This window comes from Micromys minutus (genome assembly GCF_963924665.1).
Source record: "Micromys minutus genome assembly, chromosome: 25".
Lineage (NCBI taxonomy): Eukaryota > Metazoa > Chordata > Mammalia > Rodentia > Muridae > Micromys > Micromys minutus.
In genome coordinates this window covers 5,367,605-5,395,108 of record NC_137960.1, presented here as the reverse complement: position 1 = coordinate 5,395,108, position 27,504 = coordinate 5,367,605, and the positions used below count along the sequence as shown (strand labels likewise).

General features: G+C 47.6%; 1 protein-coding gene across 2 annotated transcripts; it reads right to left on the bottom strand.

The window, feature by feature from the left end:
• Positions 1-49: 49 nt before the first annotated feature.
• LOC308437169 (bombesin receptor-activated protein C6orf89 homolog) lies at positions 50-27,504 on the bottom strand. Of its 2 annotated transcripts, none has more exons than XM_080938218.1 (9): positions 27,411-27,504; positions 19,177-19,268; positions 16,910-17,117; positions 16,291-16,504; positions 8,683-8,837; positions 8,432-8,571; positions 7,308-7,437; positions 4,886-5,009; positions 50-2,057 (listed from the first exon to the last, which is right to left on the bottom strand). In XM_080938218.1, exons 3-9 carry the CDS (start codon positions 17,096-17,098, stop codon positions 1,963-1,965), a joined length of 1,047 nt encoding a protein of 348 aa, XP_080794344.1. In that variant the 5' UTR covers positions 17,099-17,117; positions 19,177-19,268; positions 27,411-27,504; the 3' UTR covers positions 50-1,962. The 2 variants fall into 2 exon arrangements, with proteins under 2 accessions (XP_080794344.1, XP_080794345.1); XM_080938219.1 differs by lacking the exon at positions 27,411-27,504 and adding an exon at positions 22,892-23,022.

Sequence of the window (27,504 nt, the reverse complement as noted above, 5' to 3'; positions counted from 1 at the left end):
GGTCTACATGAGTTTGAGGACAGCCAGAGCTACACAGGAAGACCCTATCTAAAAAGAACAAGGCGGCAGACCATTTTTATTTGCATTGTTTGATAAGTACATCCTAAAAGCACTTGGAGAAGCAATAAGTACAACAGAATACTATTTAGGATACTCCTGCATTTTGACTAAACCACCATCTTACCCTACCTCTGTACAGAAACGGGAGGACAGAGGGCCGAAGGGAGGAGCATACCTAGAACAAACACTCAGGCTCTGCTGCTCCTCCTTCAACCACATTACATCAGCTTTGAGGCTGCAGACAAATATCTCTGTAGAAAGTCAGGCCTAAAGATCAAATGCAGGGAGGTGCCCTGTCTCCCTCAGTCCAGCTATTCTAACTCATTCCTTCTGAAGGGGGTGGGACACAAAGGCAGTTGACAAAGGCTCTGCTGCCTCAGCAGAGAGGATGCTGGCCAGCTAGGGGAGGAACTTCTGAGAAAACAATCTGATGGCAGTGGGGGGAGAGGACCAGTCTCCAGCATCCACTACAGAAACTGCAGGAACCATGGACACTGTAAGACATACAACTGTACCTTTCTCCTCGTGATGCTGAGGACTGAATGGAGGCTCACGTGTATCAGGGAAGCACGCTACACTGGGTTTTTTGAGGGGTGGGGTGGCAGGCTTGTGTTGGCAGACCAGGAACTCATACGGAGACCAGGTTAGCCTAGGACTTATATGGATATGACCTCCCTCCCAAGTGCTGCAGACAAATATCTCTGTAGAAAGTCAGGCCTAAAGATCAAATGCAGGGAGGTGCCCTGTCTCCCTCAGTCCAGCTATTCTAACTCATTCCTTCTGAAGGGGGTGGGACACAAAGGCAGTTGACAAAGGCTCTGGTGGCACCATGACACCTGGTGCCAGCAGGCATCTTTACACATGCAATTCCAGCTATCTGATCCCCCACTGTAGTGATTAAAGTCAGTCATGGGCTTCCCAGGAGTCACTACTCAGGAGACTGAACTCAGTTCACAGGAGCCTGGAGCCAGCCCTCAGGAAGCAGGAGCCAGGGTGAAAGAGATTGGGGGCTAGCTCACAGGAGCCTGTGGCCAGTGTGTGGGAGCCTGAGTCCATCAGAAGAATGAATAATCATCTGAAGATTCTGAATCATATCATGAAGATACAACTAGAGATCCACAGAATTATCAACTAGGTGGTGGAACGTTATTCCAAGATCTGTAAGGAGGCAGCAACTGAGGAAGAATGGGAAGAGGCAAAGGGTCCTCTCACCAGAAGTGAGGGAATCTGCAGTCCAGATGCGCCCAGGGACAACAGTCCCTCCCAGGACAACAATCTCCCTGACCGCTGATTGCCTTGGTGAAATCAGAAAGAAGGCCAGAACCAGTCTTTTCGATACCTGTCAGCACATTTGGAAGGACTAACTGATCTCCTTCACAAGTCTAAGATGGCCCTTTCCCCTTCAGTCCCTCCCACTCTCCTCCCTCCTTCTCTCCCTTCCTCCTGATCCATTTTCCCTCTTCCATCTTTCCAATAAGATAAAGTAAATAAATCAATGAAATTTACAAAAAATAAAATAAAATCAGCCATGGCTTTCCCACAAAGTACAGGGTGATGTGGCAAGAAAAAAGTAGACAACAGTATACCAGGAGCTATTGCTGCCCTCCACTGCCAAGAGGAGAACCGTGTCTGCACCGAAGAGCCACCAGCCGATTTCCAATACCCTGGAGTCCAAAGGCCTGGAAGCAGGTAAATGTGAGCAAAGTCTTCGATCCTTCCTGAGGAATCTAGAGACAGATAAGAGGGCTAGGCACAAGCCACTGTCTCCGTCTCCAGCATACAGCTGACAGCCAAAGCATCCAGGGCAGGTAACTAAGCAACCAACTGTGGAAAGTGTTTCAGTGTTTTATTCTCCGCTCCGCACACTTTTCAGCCTGGGTTTCGGGTCTCCAAGCAGTTGTCCTACAGTTCTGAGAGAGTGGTTCCATCGCAGATGACCAAAGGCTGGACCCCTCTGGCTACGATGTAGACCTTCCAGTGGGCAGCACCGGCATAGCCTTGGGGGAAAACAGCAACAGGAAAGCAGTGAATGTCTGGGAGCGGGACAGTGGCCAGAGCCATGGGGCTGCTTGTCTGGCTGCTCTTGCTCCGAAGGTCTCTGGGCTCTCCAAACCTAAGTGAGAATTCCTTGTTCTTACTAGTTCTCTGTGACCAGATAGTCAAAAAGACTCCAAATGCAGACATTTTCTCCCCATCCTGTTGTAGGCAACTGAATCACACTTTGGCTGGTCACAAAGCTGTTTTGAGGATAGCATTAGCCACCAGTTCTTAGGATGTTTGGAGGAAAGGGGAGAGGGAGAGGAAGAGGGAGAGGGAGAGGGAGAGGGGGAGAGGGGGGGAGAGAGGGAGAGAGGGAGAGAGAGGGAGAGAAGGGGAGAGAGGGGGAGAGGGAGAGGGGGAGAGAGGGAGGGAGAGAGAGAGGGAGAGAGAGAGAGAGAGAGGGAGAGAGGGAGAGAGGGAGAGAGGGAGAGAGAGAGGGAGAGAGGGAGAGAGGGAGAGAGGGAGAGAGGGAGAGAGGGAGGGAGAGAGGGAGAGAGGGAGAGAGGGAGAGAGGGAGAGAGGGAGGGAGAGAGGGAGAGAGGGAGAGAGAGAGAGAGAGAGAGAGAGAGAGAGAGAGAGACACGTTCCTGTTATGTAGACTAGGCTGGCCTCAAGCTGGGAAGCTCCTGCCTCAGCATTTTGAATGCTAGGATTTCAGGTGTGTCACTATGCCCAGGTCTGGCGTTATCTCACGATTTTTAGAAGACAGGATGGGTTCTGTGGGGAACATGAGGTTATTTCTGAGATGATTACTAGAGCACACACAGATAAACTTAAATCAGCATTTCCCATGTGCTCTGTAGATGCTGTCCTGAAGGAAACCTGAAGAGTGAGGCTTCCACAGTTCTCCCATGACTTCAGACCCTTTGTGTATCCTGCCCATTGTGTATGAAGACAGCTGCTTCCAATCCTAACTCAGAAAGCTCAGTACCAGGGCGTTCCCAGAGTGCTCGTGAGTGACCACGGGGTCATGAACGGTGTGAAGAACTGTCTAGAAAGCTCAGACCTAGATTATCTGAGTGTGTGAGGATGGTGACTCGGTGCCGCCACTCAGCACAGAGACTGTGGCTCACAGTACTGTCCTGCACATGGAGCAGGGTGGGTCTCTTGCTGGGTGTAGGGCTACCCCAGTGTTCCTCGCACATGTAAAACCAAGGCAGCAATCTTCCAGCTTGAGAACAGTCATAATTCTGCAGCCAGACCCCATCTCAAAAAGACCAAAAGTATAAGTGGGAGCTGGAGCCCACACCTGTAACACCAGCAGAGACTGAGACAGAACTCCTGCAAGTGTGACACCAGCTTGGGTTATGCAGTGGATACCAGACCAGTCAGACTAAACAGCAAGAGTTTTTTGTGTGTTCAAAACTGTAATCCAAATCATCGCAGGCTAACTTTTCTTTTAAACATGACACAAGTCTAAACACTGGCTGGAGTGTGTCGCGGACAGTGGCTGGTACCTGGCTAGAAGCTGAGGGTGCAGAGCAGGCAGGGACTCACCATCACTTTGTGACTGAGGAAAAGCCACATGCTTTGGCTAGGACCGTGGCATGACAGCTGATGCTGTGCCTAGCACTTGGCATCCTTGATAATGCCTCCACTCCTGAATTCCCCGTGACTTATAATTCTCTCCACTTCCAGCTTAAATAATATTTTGGTTAAAAATGAAAGCAGAAACAAATCCTAGCCAGTGTCCCAGGACCATTCATCAGGGTCCTGAGTGGCCAGGCTACACCATGTGGCCTGACTCCAGTCCTCTCCCCTGTGGCAGCAATACCATCACCTCCACCCCCAAGTCTCTGGGTGCCAACCATCCCCCTACTCTCCAGGCTTGTTCTTTTCCTCAGTAACCGCCCTCTTCTGTGCCTGCCACCTGGCACCCCGGCTCTGCCAGCCAGAGTCTGGCCACTGGGTCTCAGGTGCTGTCGCCTGGCAGACACCTCCTCTCTTCAAATCCTCTAACTAATTCTGGATGCTGTGAAACCAGGTCATCTGGAACTGGGAACACCTGAAGTGCTTCTCTAGTTGTCTGAACACTGGCATTTACAGAGGACAAGACAGACCTGCTTATGTATGACACGTCTCCAACCCCATTTTCTCTAACAGCCACCCTCAATGACCCCACAAAGGCAACAGGGCCCACTGTTTCATGCGCATCCAACTGATGTCAGTGTCACATGGGCAGCTGGACCCCAGCACTACTGTTCTGAGTCCTTACCAGGTCTTGTGAGACAGCACATGCAGGACAGGGGCACTTGCTGCCACCTTTGTTCTGCCGTGAGGACTGCTGTCAATGGACTGACTCTGGAGTAGATTCTGAGGACACTGACTGGGAAACGTGAAGCCAGAATCAAGGGTGGGTCATGCTGTGAGACTGGACATGGCTGTGGGGCCCACACAGAGGAGACGCCCCATGAGAGAGTGGTGGCCCTTCACTTCATACTGTCTAATTTCACGACAGGTATCAAGGTTTCCTCTGACCTAGGCTTGGCTCTGCCCTGGCATGTCTGCGTGAGGTGATGCTGGGGCACTGGGAAGGTCATGTGACTCTCATCTCAACGTCATCATCTATAAAATGCTAAATGGTTCTAAGTAAGTCCTAGAATCCCTTCTACCTTGAAGCGGCTATGAACAAATATTCTCAATGTTGTGCTCACACCCAGTGTCACTTCGTTTAAGTCAATGTATCAGCTCTGTTAATAAAATGTTATTTCTGATTCAACTGGACAGAACCTACTAGAAGGCAGTGTTGGAAACAGTGTCTCTGTCCTCCTGGAACCCTACATACCAATATCCCCAGATTCTATCGGCATGGCCACGGACTGACAGTGTCTTCGGCACTGGAAGGGAGGGATGAGTTGCAACATGGCTTCCCCACTGCCAATGGTAAACAGGTCATGTACCTTGTGCATCTGGAATACAGAATGGTACAGGAGAAAGAAGAGAGAGCAGGTGGTTGAGTAGACAAAACCCTTTGCACGTGACAGCACTTTCTTTTGAGACAGGGTCTGTCTGTCTGTCCTAGGGCTTTGTGTAGACCAGGCTGGCCTTGAACTCACACAGCTATGTTTCCCCCTCCCCAGTGTTGGGATTAAAGGGTGTTAAATGCCTGGCCTTACATATGGTCTTCAGTTTCTTAGCTGGCTGAGCTATGAGGAAAACATGATTAATAAATTTTATAATTATGTCTGAAGATAAAACAAACTAGTCTTTCCTAACCATGACATCTCCTGGAACTGAGACCAGAGTAAAAATCTCTTCTATTATTTATTTATTTTTAAATATGTATTTATTATAAGTCCACCGTCTCTATCTTCAGACACAACAGAAGAGGGCATCAGATCCCATTACAGATGATTGTGAGCCACCATGTGGTTGCTGGGATTTGAACTCAGGACCTCTGGAAGAGCAGTCAGTGCTCTTAACCACTGAGCCACCTCTCCAGCACCAATTTTTTTTTTTTTTTTTTTAATTATCTGTATCCATATGTGTGGGTAGTCTTGGAGGCCAAAGAGGGAGCCAGAATCCTTGGAGATGGAGTTATAGGAGTTGGGAGCTGCCCGATTTGGGTGTTGGGTTTTCTGCAAGAGACCCATCCTCGGTTCATAAGCACTGAGTCTCTCCAGCCACCTATAGGCTCTTAAGAGGAACTTTGTCATTTACTGGGCAACATCCTCAGTGTCAGCCCAAGAGCACACAGCATCCCAAGTGTGTCTCCACAGCCACATGGAGCCATCGCAGTAGGAACCTGGGGCACAAGAGGCCACCTCTTATCTTGAGCTGGCTTGAAGGGAACAGGCAGCCACACTGGCAGGTGCTCCAGGCCCCATATACCTGAAAGTAGTCCTCAAGACCACAATCAGGTGGATGGCCCTCATTCATTGTTTCAGAGACTTGGGTCACACCCTTTCATGCCCAGGAAGGAAAGAAGACTGAGGCCCAGCCCTAGGCAACATTGAGGGATAGGGGAAGTGGAGTTAAGTGGTAACCAGACCCTGCTTCTTCTCTATGCCAAGACTGCCCTGGGATTCTGGGCCTTGGCTTTACCAGGGCCCAGGGACCCAGAGGAGGACAGGGTGGGGTAGTGAGGCTGCTCAGAAAGAAATCTTGGGCCAGGGTGGGGACACACATGCTCTAAGAAACCAGGCTCTCAAGATCTGTCTTTGGGGTCACTCCCTTCTCAAAACACTCCCCAAGATAACTTCGATAACCATTTGAATGGCTACTCTTACTTCCCCTGGCTGGAACCCCCCCCCCCCCCACCGTGTTCAGCATGCTGATGAAATTCACATTAGTATTCAAGTGGGAAAAAAAAAAAAAAAAAAAAAAATCAAGCTAAGGTCCCTGGCCCAGAATTCTATCATCATTATGAAAATGAAATCACACTGGAGCCCTGAGCTGGACACAGCAGGCCGAAGCACTCCGTGAGGTGAGAACCTAGCCCGAACCCACACTGTAGGCAGGCATTCGGCTGTCAGAGGTTTTACAGCCTTTTACATTCCTTCAAGACACATCAGCAAGTTTGGAACAAACAAGGAGTATCAGGAGGTGGCTGACACACACCAGAGCTGGCAGAAGGCTAAGAGTGGGAAACTTTATCCCTTTAATTATTCAAAACAATCAAAATTCTGAAACCTTTCTCAGGAATACAACTCAAAAAAAAAAAAAAAAAAAAAAAAAGCAAGCAACTCAGACAAAAGTAGGCAGACCCACATATCCGGGCTTCTCCCATCCTGCCCTGACCGTTGGGAAAGGGTGGGATAGGCAGGACAGCTGGTTGCCTTCATGTGCCATTCAGAAGTCCAGGGCCTCACATTTGGCCTTTCCTATCTCCTCCCTTGAAGCTATTGTTTGTGAGTGGGGTCTTTAAAGTTCTCCCGAATAAAGGGTCTCTCGGGTTACATTTCTCGATTTACAAAAAGCAAAGCCCGGGACCGTAATGGCTCCACTATGTACAGACAGCCCGTCTATCTTCTGATTTGAGGAAGGGTGTCAGATCTCTTTAAGTCACACTCCTTTAAAGAGGAAGAGCAGCAGGACACAGAGGTCAGCAGGCAGACTTTCTGGCAATGTGCCCTTGAACCAGAGGCCAGCAGTAGGGAGACCGTCAAGTCACCCTCTAAGTCTGTATGCACAGAAGGCCTTCGTCACATCAGTCCATATCCCACACGAGGGAGGCTCTACATCTGGGTCCTCCTGACACGTCTTACCTTGCTACCCACCACAGGTTCCGGTTGGATCAGGAAGCACTTGTTTAGGGAGGCATCTTTTGGAAATGGAAGTTGGGTAAAAACAGGGAAAAGTTCCCGTAAAATCTGTGATCGGTTTAGAGGTCTTCTCCTGGAAAGGTGTGAAACAGACACAGTGAGCAGCAGGCTAGCCAGCCCGCTGCAGACGACGGAGTGGGGGTGGGCACCCGCGGCAGCTGCAGAGGGAAGAGCTGGACTCTACCCTCTCTTTTTTATAGCTATTTAACGTTTTTATTATTTATGTAGTTGGACATGGTAGCACACGCCTTTAATCCCTGTACCCAGGAGGCAGAGGCAGGTGGATCTATAGGAGGTCAGCCTGGTCTAGACATTGAATCCAGAATAGTCAGGGCTACATGGTGAGCCTTGTCTCTTTTTTTTTTAAAAAAAAGGTGTGTGAGTGCATGTGTGTGCATGGTCACAGAGGGCAGAAGGGGGAGTTGATCCCCTGAAGTTAGAGTTGCAGGAGCTCTGCTGTGGTGCTGTGTCTTGCTCTAGAGCAGCAAGCACTCCTGCCTGCTCAGGACACCGACTGACTCTCTGAATCTACTCTGTGGTCTGCACAGTGGGGAGAGACTTGCCATGGGATGCGGTTCTCCTGTCTCATACTTTCTCTTCAGCCCTCAGCCCTCCTGAGCCTTCACCACTAGGTCAAGGTTAAACAGATGTAATCAGGTTCACGGTGGTTTGAATGAGAGCGTCCCATTGGCTCGGCTGTTTGAATACTTGGTCCTCAGTTGTTGGGACTGTTCTGGGGAGGCTTAGGAGGTGTGACCTTGCTAGAGGTGTGTCACTTTGAGAGTTTAAAATCTCTGCTTGGTGCAGGAGATTGACTGTTATTCCTCTGGAAATACAAGCCCTAACAACCAGCTTTGTCAGGGCATTTTATCACAGAGCTAGAAAAGGAAGATCAAGAGCTTCTGCACAGCAGGGCCCTTCCCTAGCTGCCCTGTTCCCTTCCTCCCTGTACTCCACGTAGGCTGACTTGAAGGTGTGCTGTGAGCTGACCACCTGGTACTGTCTCCCCCTTCTTGACACCTACCTGCCCCTCCCCTACATGCCTGCTAAGCACCTTTCCCACTTACCATGGGTAAGGAAATGGAAACCACCTCTCAGGAAAGCAGCGCCACCACTTGGTGAGAAAGCCCTCCGTGAAGCCCTCTATGACTTCAGGGTACTGACATGAGAAACTCTGAATCTCCGCAGACAACAGAGGCTGTCCTGTCTTAGTGACACAGAGACAAAGAAGACTACAATTAGTTACCACAGCTTTGCAGGGCTAGATCCAGACTTTTATGGACAGGCTATCCATTGGACAACCTGGCTTCTTGCTTACCTTGATCACCAGAGGACGGAGTCTCTCAAAATTCTTCGGAGTGTCTTCTGGGAGTGTTACCTTGAGGGGTAGTATCTGGGCACAGCCAGTGCAGTTGGCAGGGATGGGCTCTGACTCGTTCTGTTCACAACTGTGTGGTGACCAGAGGTCAAAGTCTGAGAGGAAGAGACAGAGAGCAGACAGGAACAGAAGAACAAGTGGTGAGCCCAGAGCCCAAGAACAGGAGACAGGAGAGCAGCAGTTTGCACTGGAGATCTGTGAGGAGGTGTAGAGGGCAGGCTTCTGGGAAGGAGAGGTGCTTTTCATCATACGCTTTTCTATACTTTGTGGAAAGACTCTCAATACACACATGCATTTCCCAAACCAACCCCCTCAGCAGAGCCTAACCATTGCAACAAGCATTCAGCTACACCGTTTTCTGGTCTCTAACCTGACATGCCTGCCATCTCCAGCACAGAGTGGAGCAGTACACAGGTGTGCCCATGTCAAGAGGCTCCTGATACATGAATACAACATGCATGTATTCTGGTGTGGCCTGCACCCTCAGTTCTTATCTATACCTGTGGGGGTCAGGATGACTTTGGAAGGGAAGAGTGAGGAGAGACTTTCTATGGGCATTTTTGGTGCACAATGAATTGCCCCTGTCTATAAAAGACCGTGTTCTACCTCAACTCACAAGGGACGTGCTTCTACCAATTGCTGCTCCCAACCCCGAGGATGGCAATATGGTCACAACAGGCGTCCTACCCAGACCCAAGCTTAAGTGGCAGCCAGCCGCCTGACTCTCCTCCTTGGCTTCTCTGAAGGTCCTGAACCCACAGTATCTTTTATCTCATTTTATCATGTTCTAACCTATTGCATTATTTGTTACTTCCTGTTCTGCTGAGAGTTTGCTTCCAAAATGTTTCCCAAGATGATTCTGAGGAGAGATCCTAGAACAGAAAGTGCCTGAGACACAGCCTTTTAAACCAATACACACACTGGAAAACTGTTCCTCAGATGGGCATGATGGCACATGCCCTCAACCCTAGCATTTGGGAGGCACGGCAGGTGGATCTGTGTTCAAGGCCAGCTTGATCTACAGACTGAGTTCCAGGACAGAAAAACCGGTCTCAAAAACCAAAACAAATCAAAACAGAAAACTGTTCTCCACAAAACATTCTGAGGCAGACAGAACACGGGCTTTTTTCTAAAGGCAGTGGCAGGTGCAGGGACACTCACCAGAAGGGACTGCACTGTCACATCATGTGCATTCCCCGTCTTCTGCTCACCGACCAGACACAGAATTTGGCGTTGAGAGCTTCCACTTCCAGAGCTCTCAGATGCTGTACTTTCCTCTAAGACACCTTTTCCCTTCGGGGCTCGCTAGGGCCTGTTAGAACCCCCCCCCCCTCAGAGCCACCTGTTTACATGGCACACAGAGGCTGCCAAGTTACACTTTTCTTCCCTTCTTGAATATTTTCAAGTGTTTCTTATTAAAAATGAAATATGATTTGTCTTCAAAATACAAGAACTCCCTGCAGGTAATGGATGTACAAGGAAGCATAAAGACACACTGACAAGATGAAAGAGGACAAGGGCAAGAGGTCCCCTCTCCCCACCACCGTGGAGTCTGCCTGTCTTCAGCTTGCTCAGCTGGTGAAATGGCTTAGAGTTACAAGTGGTTTGGCACACGCTTCATAAATTGAGATTGATCCCTTGAGGCCATGGTAGGAGAGAACTGACTCCAGAAAGCTGTTCTCTAGTTTTCACGTGTGCACTATTCATCTGAAGGCTGCTATGAGACTTACAGGCAGCTAGGATGAGGGTTGAAAGCCCACACCCACAGGGCCACACCTACTCCAACAAGGCTAGACCTCCTAATAGTGCCACTCCATGGGGCAAGCATGCATACAAACCATCACATGTGTATATTTACACTCCATATTGTAGTAGTGAAACAAAACCTGGAAACTAGCTAAATTACAGGATAGTACAAAACATACAATCCTTCAAAAGTACACACTGGGTTAAATAGCACCACCCCCAGCTCCCACCCCAGTTCCTGTCCTTTCTGGATTTGGAAACTGTATCCTTGCAGATACAGTTACCATGGGACTGGACTGATGCAGAGCAGCCTTGAATCCAATCTGAATGCTGCCCTTACAACAGCACGTGAGGATGGAGACAGACAGCAAGTGGGGTCACAAGCAAGGACACCATGCCAAGGGCCATTGTAGGCAAACATTTCATTTCAGAACCCTAGCTCCCACAATTTCCAAAGGATAATTTGTGTTGTTTGGAGCCATCCAAACTGCATCTAAGACTGCAACACTTTGTTTTGGTGGCATTAAAAATTAACAGTGTGTCTAGGTAATAGTATGCATATAGTTTTTAATATACATATGGCCTAAGAAGGGTCATATGTATACACACACACACACACACACACACACATATATATATAAAATAAAATTTCTAGGCCAGGTGTGGTGGTACATGTACAGTAATCCTAGCATTTAGGAGGAGGCTAAGGTAAGAATATCATGAAGATCATTTTTGGATATATAGTGAGACCATTCACACACACACACACACACACACACACACACACACAATTAAGAGTATGGCTCAAGCCCTGGATTCAACCCCAGAACTAAAAAGGAGGGCTTTTTCATGTTAATGAGTGTTCATGTGTATGCAGGTGTGCATGTACATATACAAACATGTGTGTGAAGGAGACAACCCTGACCTCAGCCTCAATAATGTCACCCTCAGACACAGCATCTCAACACTAGAGAGCAAAGAGAGCAAAGGGACCACGAGTGTGCGCCATCACACCTGTTTTTACTAAGTTCCAGGTAGGGCCTCACGCTCACAAGGCAAGCACTTTACCAACTGAATGGGCCACTTCCCCAGCCCCAGTGAGTATTTAAAAAAAGTTTTATTTAGGTATGGTGGTGCTTGCCTTTAATCCTAGCACTTGGGAGGCAGAGGCAAGTAGATCTGAGTTCAAGAGGTCACCAAACATACATTGACAGCTCCTGTTTCAAAATCAACTAACCAACCAAATAACCAAAAAGCCAAACCAAAATGAAAAATGCTTTAATTGCTTCTCAGTCTTTTGTCTAGGTCATGTACAAAAATATTTTAAATTATTTTTATTATTGTTTATAAATGTATGCATGAAACAGGTGTGGGCATGCTCGACCCAGAGTGCATGTGGAGGCCAGAGAACAACTTTATGGAGTCCAGTCTCTCCTTCCACCTTTATATGGGTACTGGGGATAAAACTCAGGTTGACAGGCTCACAAGGCAAGCACTTTCCCCTGTGACCCACTGTGCTAGCCGAAGAGTATTTTTCTTAAGGACAAAATCTTGGGCTGGAGAGGTGGCTCAGTGGTTAAGGGCACTGACTGCTCTTCCAGAGGTCCTGAGTTCAAATCCCAGCAACCACATGGTGGCTCACAACCATCTGTAATGGGATCTGATGCCCTCTCCTGGTCTGTCTAAAGACAGCTACAGTGTACTCAATATACATAAAATAAATAAATCTTTAAAAAAAGAATTCAAAGAACAAAGTCTTGGTTATCAATGAGACTGAGATCTAGTCGTTCCTAAGGCAGCCCTAAGAAGTTGTCCGTACAGGAGCAGAGCAGGCGGCCAGACTTCGGGGAAAGATGAGGGATAAGGGTTGTGAGGATCATGAACACTGGCTGTCGAAGTGTCAAAGGGAGAGCCACTGAGGAGGAATGGTCAGCCAAGATTATGGTGGAGATGTTCATGGAGGCAGAGGTTCATCCTCCCATAGTCTCTCAGACTCCAGCTGGCCCTCTGTCTCTATAAAGGCTTTGCCTGTAACAGTGGCAGGAGTTGCCATACTAGTGAGCAAAGTCCTATTTGGGAAAACAGTGAGCAGCAGCAGCAGCAGCCAGGGCACCAAGCCACCCTGGCTCAGCTCCAGCTCTATAAAACACTGCTTCCTGTTTCTGCTGCCTGTGGTTCCCACCCACTTCAGTTTGTAGCAGCAAGGGAGAAGCCACCCAGGAAGGCTCTCAGTAACTGTCCATCCTTCCCTAAGTCAGAGCTCCCTTGCAGCAGACACCCTCCTCTAACAACTAGTTATCTTAGAAAACAAAGCCAAGCATGACCTAGAGGAGAAAACCTTGGAGCCACCTCTCAGTTCAGTCAGACCTCAGCCCACACATCCACCACAGTGTCCAATCTCAATGTCAAGGTAACATGTGTCCACCTCAGAACATCATCACCATTTCCCAGACTTGGCTTCTCATCCTAGAAATATGCTCAACAAAGCTCACAACCTGTTTTCCAAGCTCTCCCCAGGGTCTGGATCATTCCATTGTCTGAAATGTCAAGAGTCACAGTGTCTCAGACCAAACAGCCTAAAAGTTCCAGTGCGGAAACCCAGACCTCCCACCCTTTCTCACAAATTGGGCACTGTGCAGAAGAATGGGTGGCCGGCCTACTGTCAGGGACCTCCTGATGCCCAGGAGTTGTTTACAAAGAAAATTGACTCCTGCTTGCTCCATGCAGATAGCCATGGCACAGCCTAGAACTCTCAGTAGGGAAGGCTTTTCACACACATTAACCAAGCAGAAAGCAAGGCTAAAATAAATGCCCTTCTGGGTAGAAAACACAGAATGTGAAAGCACAAAGCTCCAGCTGTGGGGCAGGACTGAGGGAGGGCCCGTCTGTGGTGCTCGCCACCAGTGCAGTGTGTACACAGAGGAGGGGCGTATCCCACTTTCAGAACCCTTTCAAGGGGAAGATCAAATGAGGCGCAGACTGACAGAAACCAAAGAAGACTTCGGGAGCAGCCTCAGGATGCACTCAGCAGGGCTCTGCAGGCCAGACTTCCTCCTCTAGGATGTGCTCAGAGGAACCTGGGGAGCCCATGACAAAGGTGCCTCATTCTCAGTGTGCTCACTGCCTGGTCGGCCTGCTCTAGCAAGATGCTGTTACAGAGCCCCTCCCAGCAGCTGGGTTGAAGCCTGATGAGGAAGGTGGCCTCCTGCATTGAAGGCAGCATGCCCAGAGTCATTGTCACAGAAATCAAGAATGGACACGGCACCGCTTGCCAAGCATTTTACTCCAGGAGCACTATACTCAACTATTCCGATCGTCTGTTCTCATGAGTTCTCACAGGCAGACAGCTCTCTCCAGCGTTAGGCAAGCTAGTCAGTCTCCAGCACAGTACTCTCCTCACGGGAGTCTGTGAGGATGGAAAAATGAACATGAGGTCAAAGCTCAGTGCCACTTCAGAGCACTTGTCACAGGAAGTGAAAGCTGCCCAGCACCAACAAGGCCTGAAGCCCAATCTCCAGCACCTCAAGGAAAAAGACTCCAACTTATCTTTTAAATCCAAGTGTTTCATAGCTGGGCTGTGGCCTGGATTCAAAGCCATATAATTCCACTGTTCTAAAGTAATGAAGGGCCTGCTGTTTTCCCAAACTCCTCAATGACAGTGGATCCATATCCTCCTCTTGAAGGTGCAGAATACAGAAAGCCCCACTTGTAAGCACAGATCCAGCTTGTCCACATGGGGGCCAGCCCAGGCTTCGCACAGTAAAGTATGTACTGACTGAAAACTGTCCCGAGCTTTATTCAGGTAGCCTGTGTAAGTGGGATTGAGTTCCTGGAGCAGGAACACCAGCGGCAACCTCACAGAAGAAAATGCTCCCTGCTGCCCAGTCACAAATAAGTGCCATGGGTCCCCAGGGTGGGTGGGGTCTCATGAGCCCCTCACTGCTCCAGCTTGGACAAATAGACAGGTCTTTGTGAGTAGTTTTTGTTTTTGTTTTGTTTTTCAAGAGAGGGTTTCCCTGTGTAGTCCTGGCTGTCCTGGAACTCACTCTGTAGACCAGGCTGCCCTTGAACTCAGAGATAGACCTGCCTCTCCCTCCCAAGTGCTGGGATTAAAGGTGTGTACCACCTTTGCCTGGCAGCCACAGCATCTTTAATGTGAATGTTTTCAGCAACATTCAATTTTTTAAAGATTTATGTATTACATATAAGTGTAAAGTAGCTGTCTTCAGACACACCAGAAGAGGCCATCAAATCCCATTACAGATGGTTGTGAGCCACCATGTGGTTGCTGGGAATTGAACTCAGAACCTCTGGAAGAGCAGGCAGTGCTCTTAACCACTGAGCCATGTCTCCAGCCTCAACATTCAAATTCTTATACGTCAGAAATCTGTGAGGGAAAATGTCAAGTTGCATAAATTGTGTATAAATTAACTGTGGTACTGGAAACTGGTATTCAAGTGTATAGCAATAAGTAAACAATATTTCCAGGCAGTTTAAAATGTACAGAGATAGCTTTCAAAGGTGAGCAATCCAAGAGGCGATTTTTATGACTGATGAAGTCAGGCTTTGAGGAATGACATTATGATTTTATGAAAGTTAGCTTAAACTAGTCAAGTTTTTTTCTGGAAACATTTTGTAAAAAATTAATCCTGGATTCTAAACATTTCAGAACAAATTTATAAAAGAATGTGGCCAAGTGAAATTAATATGACCAAAGCAGCAGCAGCAACAACAAACAAACAAACAAAACAAAAACCAAACAAAAAAAGGGTTTGGGCAGACTGGTAGGATGGATCAGTGGGCATATCACTTTCAGGGCTATCTGACAAGTTCAATTCCCCAGAACCCAGTCAAAAGTGAAACCAACTGAAACCTGTCCTGCACCATTGTGAGTGCTGTAGCACACATGTGCCTATACACACACACACACACACACACACACACACACTGCACACGACACTAATAAGCACATTTTTCTCAAAACCTGACAGGGTTTGGGAGTGAGCTCAGCGTTAGCTTCCAGCACAGACTGCTCACACAGTGCTAAGTTTAATGTCCAGGATGGAAGAGGAGAAAGGGGAGGGAGAGGACTCATTCCCCTGAGCAGTTTCCCCCTATTTCTCAGATAGGAGGTCTGGAGTGGTGCCACACCTCCCTGTTTCAAACAGCCTCCCGCATGCCTGCAAGGCTGAGTCCCTGCTGCTGCGGCTGCTAAAGGGTCTCTTCAACTAGTAGGGCTGGCAAGACTGCCGCACTCTGAAGAGGTGCACCAGTCACTGACTTACTGTGGTACCGAGAAGGAGCTCGGTGAGAGACTGACGAACACCAGTCCAATCAGATAACAGCCGTGCAAGGACCTGGTTAGTGTCTAACACAGGCAGAGAACCCAGGGGAGAAGGCTCTTCTGTGGACACCCATCCCTACCATGGTGTCCTAACTTGGACTTGGCCCCTCCAGACATGATTCTCTGGCAAGCCTAACTTTTGAGCGTTAGTTTCCTTGTCTGTAAAATATGGACAATACGGCTCATCCCATAGTCACAGCAAGGGCTGGGCTAAGCAGACAGTACTAGGAAGGTGTCTCTTGGTAGATCAAATAATCCCTTCCATCGAATACTGTCAAAAACCTGGATCTCAGGTTGGGCATAATGGCCCATGCCTGTAATCCCAGTGTTGGTGGGTCTGAGGCCAGCCTGAGACACAAACCGAGTTCTAGAACAGACTCATGGACACAAGACCCTATCTCAAACACACAAATCAAACGAAAAGAACACCACACTCCTAAGTGAGCGCAGCCTTCTACCTGGGAAGGGTTTGTCCTCCTCTCTTCCTTGCAGAGGAACGCCCTTATTCTCTGGCATATACTTCTTGGTAATGGGCAAGGACACCAGCCGAATGTGATGAATGAGTGAGCGCCAGGTGTGAGCTCCAGAAAGCACTGGCTCGGGTGCTAATGAGCTAAAAGGCTGAATTACAAAGTAGGTAGTGAACAAGATTAATCCCAGAGTTAGGAGGACCTGGAAGGAAAGACAAGAGCGACATTAAGAGTTGCCCCAACATAGAAAGTCCCATATTACTGAGGAGAAAAACACGCCTCACTGCTACTTCCACTGTACCTAGAGCTAATTCACAACCATAATCCAGCCATTTGCTTCCACCTCCAGAGGCATTTAAAACTCAAGAGCTATGAGGCCTGCAAGGCTCCCCAAGCTTCCATCCCATTGCCAGGTGCTACAGCCACTCTAACACACAACTTTCATCTAATGCCAATCAACAGCACAGTCACATTTCCTAGTAACACGGGGCAGCAAGAACAAAGGCCAGTTCATAGTAGAAAAACCCTGCTCAGCACTGAGATGAGTCTGAAGTAACTGGGAGGGAAGCCAAGGCGTCTGAGATGGGCTCTCCAAGTGACATGTTACCTTATACATGGCTAGAAGGAGAGGGTACTGGGGTGGTCCCCTTTGAGGTTCATTCTTTTCCAGTAGCTGTCTGATAAACTTTTCGATTGCCTTCTCGGACATTCCACACTGATGGCCTGTCTGTCTCACCAAATCAACAGTCTCTGAAAGTTTGTCATAGATGCTGATCTCATTAGCAGCAAGATCCATGTCTTCCAAAATGAAATCCCTGAGAGGGAATAAAAGGAAAAGGACAGTTTCTTTAAAGTTCTTCCTGCCCAAGAACATCCTCTTTCAACAATCGTTCTTGACCCTCTGAAAGAACACATTGTTTTTCCTCCCAAACCACACCAAATGCTTCGACCAAGTACAATGAACCCCCTAAAAAACAATGTTAAACTGTTGTATATGCAACACTTTTGAGATGATTGTTTTCTGTTTTGAACCCATATCTTGCTATATTGCTCAGGGTGTTATAGTTCTGGGGCTTGAGTGACTCACGCTTGGACGCTGAGATTACAGCCCCAGACAAGCCACTGTGTCCAGTTTATGCATGAGACATAACATGTCATTTAGCTGGGCTGTGTGTGGTATGCATGCCTTTAATCCCAGCACTCAGGAGGCAACAGCAGGTGGAACTGTGTGAATTCAAGGCCAGCCTGGACAACATATAGACCCCCAAACTAAAAGCAAACAAACACTTTTTTTTTTAATTAAATGCCTTTTTTCATATGAGGAATTGTGCTTAGGACCTCCCCACCTCCAAAAGTGCAGAGGGTGCTCTTACTTGCCTACTTCAGTGTCTAACCTTGAAAAGCGCTAACATGGTGACAAAGAATGGTGATGACTAAGGATTGACATAAGAAATTGTAAAAGATTCTTTTAGAAATCTACAGACCTGGGGATGCAGTGCAATTGGGAGGCTGCTTGCCTAGCATCCATGGGGCCCATGGTTCAGTCCTCAGAATGGATAGACTTGGGCCTGGAGGCACACACAGTAGAAGCAGGAGGGCCTGGAGTGCATCCTCCACTCAGAAATCTAGGTTGGCTTGTGCAGGCCTGAAGCTCATGTCTCTGTGGTATCACAGGCATGTGTAAGGGCTGGAGTGATGGTGGGTAAAAGCACTGGCTCCTCTAGAGGACCTGGGTTTGATTCAGAGCACCCTATGGTGACTCACACCATCAGTAACTCAAGACCCAGAGGACCTGATGCCATCACTGACCTCTGAGAATGCCACATGCATGTAATGTACAGACACCCACACAGGCAAAATACCCATATACACTAAAAAAATGAAATCTTTTAAAATTAAAGGTATTTTAAAGGCATGCACCACCATGCCCAGTCCTCCAATAGAGTCTCTTACTGTGTGTGTCCCCAGCTGTAAACTACTTGTTAGCATGTGCAGAACACAACAGTCATTTGAAGTCACCCGGGTCAATGTCTTAATTTCTGGGTGAAGAAAAGATGCATCTGAGCCAGTGAGCTGTATGCTGACCTCACTCTGTCCATAAAGCCCTTGACAAGCAACCAGAGGGACTAGAAAGCATTAAGAGCCACTCTACGGGCAAACCAAACAAATCATGATGTAGTGTTTCCAAGCCAGGTACTGGTGACACAAATCTTGTGATTCTAGGTGGGAGGGCTGGGAGCTAAGGGTGTAGCTCAGTTGGTAAAATATTGCTCAGTGTGCACATGCTGGGTTTGATCCTTAGCACTGCAAGAAACAGCACTCAGTACTCAGTGCAGGCAGGAGGATCACAAGTTCAAGGGAGCCTAGAATACATACAACCATACTCCCTTTCTCCAAAAGGAAAGTTTCCAAAGAACAGTAAGTCAGGTGATCTGAGGACCTGTAATCAAAGCTTCTACTGCTACTCTATGGAGCATCCCTGGGACAAAAGACATGAGAGCTGTTGAGGAAAGATGGCCACTGGTCATAGCAGTTCAGGAGCTGCTGTGGGAAAACCATGGGGAGGGCCTGGGGGTTCAGAGCAGTGGCGGCAAGAACAAAGCTCTGGGCTCAATCCCCAGCACACACAAAGGAGAATAACACGATAATATCATATGATCCTTTTGTGACTAGTAATTCCAGAGACAGCACTTTTCTGTTTAAACTGGAGACTTTAAAAATAACCATACAGGGAGAATCTTAGTAGTTGGGTTCAATGTTAGATAACTATGACAACAAATCTTGCCCATTTAACACCAAACAGGAAGTCACAGCAGGCAGTGGGAGGAGGAGAATGAGAGAGCGGCTGAGGCTGATGACAGACAATCCATTTACCTCCAGAAAGAGGGTCCAGCCTGGCAGAAAGGAGCTTTGCCTCAGAGAGAAGTTCAGAAGACTGAGCTTGATTCCTTAACAGTGGTTTAACCCTGCAAGGACAGAGGCAGGGTCACCAGGGGAGTCAGGAACCATGGCCTCTGTCCCACCCTTCACAGACAGTCGTCCTCCGTGTAGGCCTGAAATACACTGTACTGTGCTGTTAGACACAGGTTCTCTCGTGCACACTTATCAGTAAGTTTAATTTACAAATAATGAAATAGAACACCGACAACACACTCTAGTAATAAGTCATATGAATCTACTCTCTCTCAAATGTCTTGTACTTACCCTTCTTAGAATTCTGTGAGGTGCTAAGTGTATACATAAATCACATGAGGTGAAGGACATAGGCATCTTACTTAACAGCGTTAGGAAGGGTTACCCCGGGGACACGACACTGCAAAGTTATTAACAAGAAGGTGGCAGACACACAGGAATACTGAACAAGGAATAACTCTGCCCAGGGCAGATCAGCGAGTCCAGCATGCTAATCAGAGGGCACACAACTCAGAATGTAGGCACTGCTTATTTCTCCAACTGTCCAATGAGCATTTTCTGACCGCAGGTACTGGAGCCATGGGTGGGGAGAATACTGTACTGAGTTCCTGCAGGTCTGGGAGTGGAGCTTGACAACACACTGATGCTTTCACACTTTTCCCTGATGATTAAGGGCACAGTTGAATCAGGGGTTCAAGCCCCAGCACTGCAAAATGAACAGAAGTAACAAAGGCATACCCCCTTTAAAAGTGGCTGCTTCAGGACAGCAGCCCTCAATAGTGATTATGGTCACTTTGGTGGTGTCTGAAAGTTTGAGATAAGGGTTGTTTATTTGTTTTTATTGTAAAAATAAAAGGAGCCCTATTAGCATCTAGTGGGTAAAGACGCAACATCACACAGGGCCCAGGTGTCTACCACATAAGAATGGTTTTGCTCAAAGAAAAGAAAGAGGTGAGCCAGGACCCTGGACTACAGTGGAGGGGGACTTCAGGAACAGAAGCAGGGACTATCCCAGAATTCCAAAACTGAGGAGAGAACATCAGGAGTTCCAAGTCATTCTCAGCCATATATTGAGTTCAGGGCTATCTTGGGCTATGTAAGATCCTAATTAAAAAAAAAAAAAATGGACAAAGAGGAAAGATAGGCCAGCAATTAAGCTTGGGGTTCTTGCCAAGGATCTGTGTTCCCAGCACCCACATCATGACTAACAACCACCTGTAACTCCAATTCCAGGGAATCTAATAATCTGTTATGACTTTGTGGGTACTACATTGTAGGGAGCCATATTGGATTTGGGCCTGGCCGTTTTGTGGCTGTATAGCTCAGAGTGGCTACGTGACTCTGGACTGTATAGCCACAGATACTCAGCTCTACGATGACTGCCATAAAGTCATGAGATTGTTTGACAAAAGCCTCTCCTGATATGTTGGCAGCACAGGGAGACTCTGAGAACCATAGGATGTTCCTGTCCCAATCACAAACTGCTCTAACCTGAGCAAACACCAGTTATCTCCAGAAGATCCTCTCCTCCCCGCCAGATGATCTCCTCACCCCATTCCCCCTACATGAGAGCATGGACTTTTCCCAGGGCCTTGGTGCCTACACAAGTTAAGTTACAACTCCGCTAATGACTGAATTCCAAGGCTCCGAAATTGGTGGTGCCCAGATGTCCCATGAAGGCAGTTAAGCCCTAAATCATCTTCTAGCTAACAACTGACAAGATACTTCCGTCTGTGTGCTCACCCCGCATTCCATCCTCTTGTATAAAAGAACCTGTGTCAATTAAATGAGACCCGACAACAGAACCTTGCTTGGTCTCATTGACCCTCAGGTAGCGCCTCTTTGGGACCCTGAATAACTGGACCTGCTGGATGGGTCACTACATATATATGGTGTATGTACATACACATGCACACACAAATAAATTTTATATAAAAACCACAGAGATTTGTTGAAAGCAGAAAAGAGGCTAAGAAGAGAATACATGTAATTGTCACTTTTGCAAGAGCCCCTCCAGTGACATGACATTTCCTGAACAATGACATGGACAGCTGTGGCAGCCCAGCAACTCTAAGACAGAATACTGGTCCATTTAGCTAATGCACACATTCCTGCTAACACTGAGAGCAGCACCCAGAGGAGGTCTCTCCCCTGCTTAGTTCCTTAGTTAGCTGGGGTGGTGTGCACGTTTCATAAATACATGCCATCCAGTGTCATGCCAAAGTTCTCATGACTCAAGACATCTTAAGAGAACAATACATCCAGTAGATTGCAATTAAAACCTTCCAAGAGCCAGACATAGTGGTGTATGACTTTAATCCCAGCACCTGGGAGGCAGAGACAGTAAGATCTCAGTGGATCTGAGGCCAGCCAAGTCTACATACTGAGTTCCAGGAAAGCCAGAACTATAAAGACCCTGTCTAAAAAAAAAAAAAAAAAAAAAAAAACCCACAAAAAAACCAAAGCCAAAACCAAAAAAAATGGTAATCACAAAAGCAGATGATATAGAAGTGTTGGAAATGAACAGAAGCAATCCTACATGTATGTCAAAGGAAGCGAGCAGTAGCTTCTGAGGAGATCCCTTCTGAGGAGATCCCTGCACCACAAGCTCACCAAAACCCAGACCGGAGTGACCTAAAGTCCACTCACTAGTGAGGAAAAAGTGGATGTAAATGCAGTAGAAAATCAGTCTTTGAGAAGGAAATGCTTAGTGAAAACGTCACACAGAAAACAAAATGACATGGCACCACACGACTAAAGACTAACTAGTTAACACCGTGATGCCGCAATCAAAGGGGCCGCAGAAACCCAAAGAAACAAAGACTGCAAAGTTTTATGAGGCTGTAAAATGGCTCAGTGGGTTCAGGTGCTTGCTGCCAACCCAGATAATCCGAGTTTGATCCCAGGGACCCAGAGGTGGGAAGAGTGCCAGCTCCTACAGGCTGACCTCTGACCACCTATGCCCCACAGCAGATGCCCCCCATGCTCTGTCACTGTCACACACACACACACTAAATGTAATACAGTTAAATTACAGAGATCTACCACATAGAGCCACCCCACCAACACACCTCCTATCTGCCCCCAAACCTTTTATTTTGAAAGATTTCAAACTTCTGGAAAACAGAGGGAACAATGACCATCTACACAGTGCTCACTTAGACTTGCCTGCTGTCAACACTGGCCCACGTCTGCCCTCTCTTTCTCTATTTCTCTCTCTGTGCGTGTCTAGTTTTTCAAAACAGGGTTTCTCTCTGTAGCCCTGGCTGTCCTGGAACTAGCTCTGTAGACCAAAGTGGCCTCTAATGTACAGAGACCAACCTGCCTCTGCCTCCTGAGTGCTGGGATCAAAGGTGTGCACTATCACACCTGGCTCTGTTTCTATCAGACTCGAAGTTAACTGTGACACATTATTAAATTATCTCTAAATATTTCAGCATCCCATAAGAATTTCCCATGTAACGATGGGCATGCTTCATTGTCATTTTCACTAACATTACTAATCTCTGTTTCCTAATAGTATGTAGTCAAATGTCTCACTCTACACACATGCACACACCTTCACACAGTTTGAAGATTTCGGATAGCCTTGGCTGCTGGCCCTGACCTATTCAACACAGAACGCCCCCATTTATCTTGCTTTCTCACCTAGAAGTCTGCACATCTTTACACTTACCTCTCGCCTCCAAGCCTTGCCTTTCCTGTTTCTACCTCTAAACACTGTTCTCTCAGGAGCCGTATGCTGGATCTCTGTCCCCTCCCTGCAGAGCTGAATCCTGGAGGAGGCCTGATGTGCTTGGCCTCCACTCCTCGATAACCTGCTGAATCATATGCCTGTGCTCTCACTTGGCCACTTGGCTCTCGTTAGTCACCAATGGCTTTCCTGGTGCCAAGTCCAAAGGGCGTCTTTCAGTGACCGCTCTATCTGACCTCTGCGCTGTACCCGCCGTCAGCACCCCTTTTCTCCCAAAGTCCTCTCTGCCTGGCATACCTGTCTTGCTCTCAAACCAGAGATCAACAAGTACCAGTTGTCCTTGACCTTCTCATTCCCTCCACAGCTGCGCCACAGCTTCACTACAGCTGTGAATGATTCCCAAATCTTCTCCAGCCCACAATTCTTTATAGAGCTCAAGGGCCAACCTCTTATTTACCCATGAGGCTGACCTGATTCCCTCTGTGGAAGGCGTGTGTAACTGAATTTGTCTTCCTATCAGCTCAGCCTCTCTCACATTCTCTTCAAATGTTTACTTTCTTCTGTGTGCATGCATGAATGTGAAGGTCAATTCTGACCTTCTAGATATTGGTTCCAGGGATCAATCCAGGTCATTAGACTCCACGGTGAATGCTTTCACCCGCTAAGCCATCCCTCAGACCCTCCCTCCCTTTCTTTTTAAATGAAGACACTAGTCCTCTAAGTTCAAATTAAAACTTTCCTTTCTGTCTCATTCCTGCCCATGAAATCAGCACTAAATGCTTTTGATACAGATGTGACATCTGGAACCCAACACTCAGCAGCAGAAGCAGGAGGATCTCTGCGAGTCTGAGGCAGCTTTGTCTACACAATGAACTCCAGGTCAACCAGGCCATAAGATAGAGATCATGATCTTAAAAAATAAATAATTTTTAAAATGTCTACCATGGACCATCACAGAGATTGCGCTCATCTGTTTCCAGCTCTTGTCTCCAGCCTAACCTTTTCCTTATTCACAGGCGGGTTTTCTAAATAGTGGCTCAGTTTTAATCACCTCTCAAGATGCCCTACATCCTTCTGGGGGATGGTTTAGCATAGTTGCTAAGGACACAGGAGCTAGAGCTGGAAAAACCTGGATTCACCCAGTTTCTATTTATTGATAACCTCCTTAAATCTTAAAGTTTTTCACTTATAACACAGGGATAATAGACCAGATGTGGGGAGCACACCTGTAATCCTAGCACTCAGGAATTAGGAATTGATTCAACTACATAGCAAGTTTGTATTATTAGCCTGGATTACATGAGGTCCTGTATCAAAAAACAAAAATAGATATACACATACTCCAATTGAAGATTATACAATAGTGTATGTAAGATTTGTTCTAATATCCAAGCAAATGAGACACTTAAAAATAACTGCTATAAGATGACGTCTAAGCTACTACCTTCCACAGCTTACTATGGTCTTGTTTTTCCACCAACCCTTCCTCACCTTCTCCATTACCATGCGATTTCACAGCCACCATCCTAAGAAGCCGGTCTTCCAATGCTCTTTAATACGTGAGCTCTCCGAGCTTCACCCTAGACCACCTCTGCACCACCAGAGCACCCATCCATCTGTACTTCCTCCTCTGTCTCCTCCCAAACCACGCTGAGAGCTCTTCAAAGCAGACTAATGGAGAAAATGCAAACCGCAGAGACGGCTCAGTGATTAAGAGCACTTATTAATATTTCAGAGGCCCTGGGATTGGTTCTCAGTACCCGCATGGCAACTCACAACTGCCTAAGAGACCCCACCCCCACTCCCTAACCCCCATGTTCCAGGGGACCTGGACCCTCTTCTGGCCTCCTACATGTATGTGGTGCAGACACTCAGAATCACAAATATTCATAGGAATTAAAAATAATAACTTGGGGCCGGAGAGATGGTTCAGTAGTTAAGAGCACTGACTGCTCTTCCAGAGGTCCCCGGTTCAAGTCCCATGACTCACAACTGTCCATAACTCCAGCTCCAGGGGCTCTCATACCCTCCCCTCAGACATACATACAGATAAAACACCAATGCACATAATAATGACTTTTAAAAACAGAAAATAACAGCACAAAAAGCTAAAAACCTGATGAAGGAACAAATCTACAGAAAGGACTGAGGACACTGCTTCCAAAAGGTGTCTGGCAGTTTGTTCAGTGCCCTTCCTTCTGATAATGCATCAGCCTGGTGAAGTTTTAGTGAGCAGCCAGCCTGGGAGCACCTCCCTTTGTGTGTCAGAGAGTAGACAGGAGGGCAGAGACACAAACTGGGCCACAGAAAAAATATTCCAAGGCAGGGAAGACAGTTTTGAAGCAGGTAACTGGAGAAAGAAAATGCAGGCTGCAGAGAGCCTGGTGACTAAGGGTGGTGACAGCTCAGTGACTAATGGTGGACATTGCTATTTCAGAGGACTCGAGTTTGGCTCTTTCTGGTACACAAGTTGGGATGTGTGAACATTCAGCCCAAACTGCAAGGCAGCAAAGGTGAATTTTTCCACACAAACACACTCACCTGTGTATATGCATGCTCTACGTGTATATGTATACTTGGGGACCTAGGGGGTGGTTTGATTAAGATACTGCTTTATGAGGTCTATCTGGGATTAAGAGCAGTTATCAGCATGCCTGACCTAATCTGATATTTTGTTTCCCTCAGTACTGGGACCTGAACAGCACCTTGTGCATACCACTGAGCTGCAACCCCATTTCCTGCATGTTCTTAAGATTAGGAGTAGTCTCTACTACCAAGTGCTCGATGACTAAAGATCATCCAATACCAAGGCTATGCAGACTTTCAGATCATAAAACGTGTGGGGCTGTCACCAAGCTGTGTGTGCCTTGCTATATGTTACTACATATTGTGTGCAACTGCAGTTTTCAGGCCCTTGCCCTAGGCCACTAAATTTTATAAGCAGCATTTGGCTCTATTCTAAGTGGAAACACAGACAGGAAGACCACACACCTCACAGGTGCATAGGGCACCACTACCTGTTACCACCTCCCACTCAGCACGGAATAACAACCACTTATTTCTACAAACAAAACACCCGACTTTTCCAACTAAAGGCCTATGGAAGCTGCCAGCTGTGGTGGGTGGCACATGCCTTCAATCCCAGCACTTGGGAGGCAGAGGCAGGTTGGAGGCCAGCCTGGTCTACACATTCAGTTCCAGACTAGCCAGGGAGGAAAAACAAAACAAAGCAAAACCAACCAACAATAACTTATCGAGATAAATTAGGACTCCATGAACACATAAGTGTACCTAATTTATACCAGGAAAACCATTACCAAATACACTCGATTAAAAACAACTTATCAAATACCATAGAATGTGGCAAAGATAGAACACCCTCACTTGGACCCCATGAAGACTTCTAAACCTACAGTGACAGCAGCCCCCACTGACCACGAGTGTGTTCATTACAGGCTGACAGCAGTGAACTCCTACCAATCTTTGGAGCTCAAGCCTGGCAAGATTCTCCCCTCCCCTCCACTGTTGATGTGGCCACCCGCTTGTCAAGTCTTCCAGTTAATTCCCAAAGTTCGGGGCCTCTCTCAGCTCTAAAGCCTTTCATACCTTCTCTCAAATACTGGTCTTTTCTCTACATCTGGAACACTGTCTGCTTCGTGTAAGGCCCCTTTGAACTCCTGTGGCCTCTTTACCTCTTGTGCAGATATTCAGTAGCCTACACAGACATATAATTACTCTGGGATATGTAGTCTTGGGTGAGAGTTAGTATCACCAATGAAGATTGGAATAAGATATTCTATTCTCAGTGATGGCCAGCTGTCAAGGGAAATCTTTAACTTGTGGCAAAATTGCAGCCAACGAAAACCACAGTTTGTGAATCTGTTCTTCCGTTAGGCCTGGCACTGTGAATAGACAAATGTGTCCCTGTATGTTTCTGACATAGCTTACTCACAACATGTGGCCTGCAAGGCTTAAGTTTTAAAATGAATTCGATGGAACACCAGGCAGGTGATTTTCCTGTCCTGACAGGCGATTGCAAACAGTTCTTTTACTCGGGTCAGGACGCCAAGCCACGTTCCTTTCTGAAATCTGGGACATTAAGTCCACTAAATAAATAAATAATATCTCCTCCTTGACAGTTGGGCTAAGATGTCTAAGAAGGGGTCAAGGTTGGACTCTCATGATGCTAAGGTATCCGTGACAAGTTGGCAAGCGGGGTCAGGGCTTTCGGACACGACCGCCACCTCTGCGAACCAAGTTCGAGCAGAGTCAGACCCCGTTTCCCTCTCCACCGAGCCTCCGACAGATGTCTGAAGGGAGACTACCCCCGGGGAGCGGCAGGGGGGTGTTGTCAGTCAGCAGAACGCGGGAGGCTCTCGCAGAGGGACCGGAGCGGAGGGGGAAGGTGGCGGCAGCGGCGAGGAGGGCGGCGCGAGGCTGTGGCGGCCGCGGAGAGCGGCCGACCAACCCCCCCTCCCGGCCTCGGGCCCCAGTCACTCACATGCGGGCCCGCGCCCTCTCGGGCTCCTCCCGCCTCGGGGACACCAGCCGCCGGGCGAGGAGGCTGGGCCAACAACTTCCTGCTTCCGGCAGCG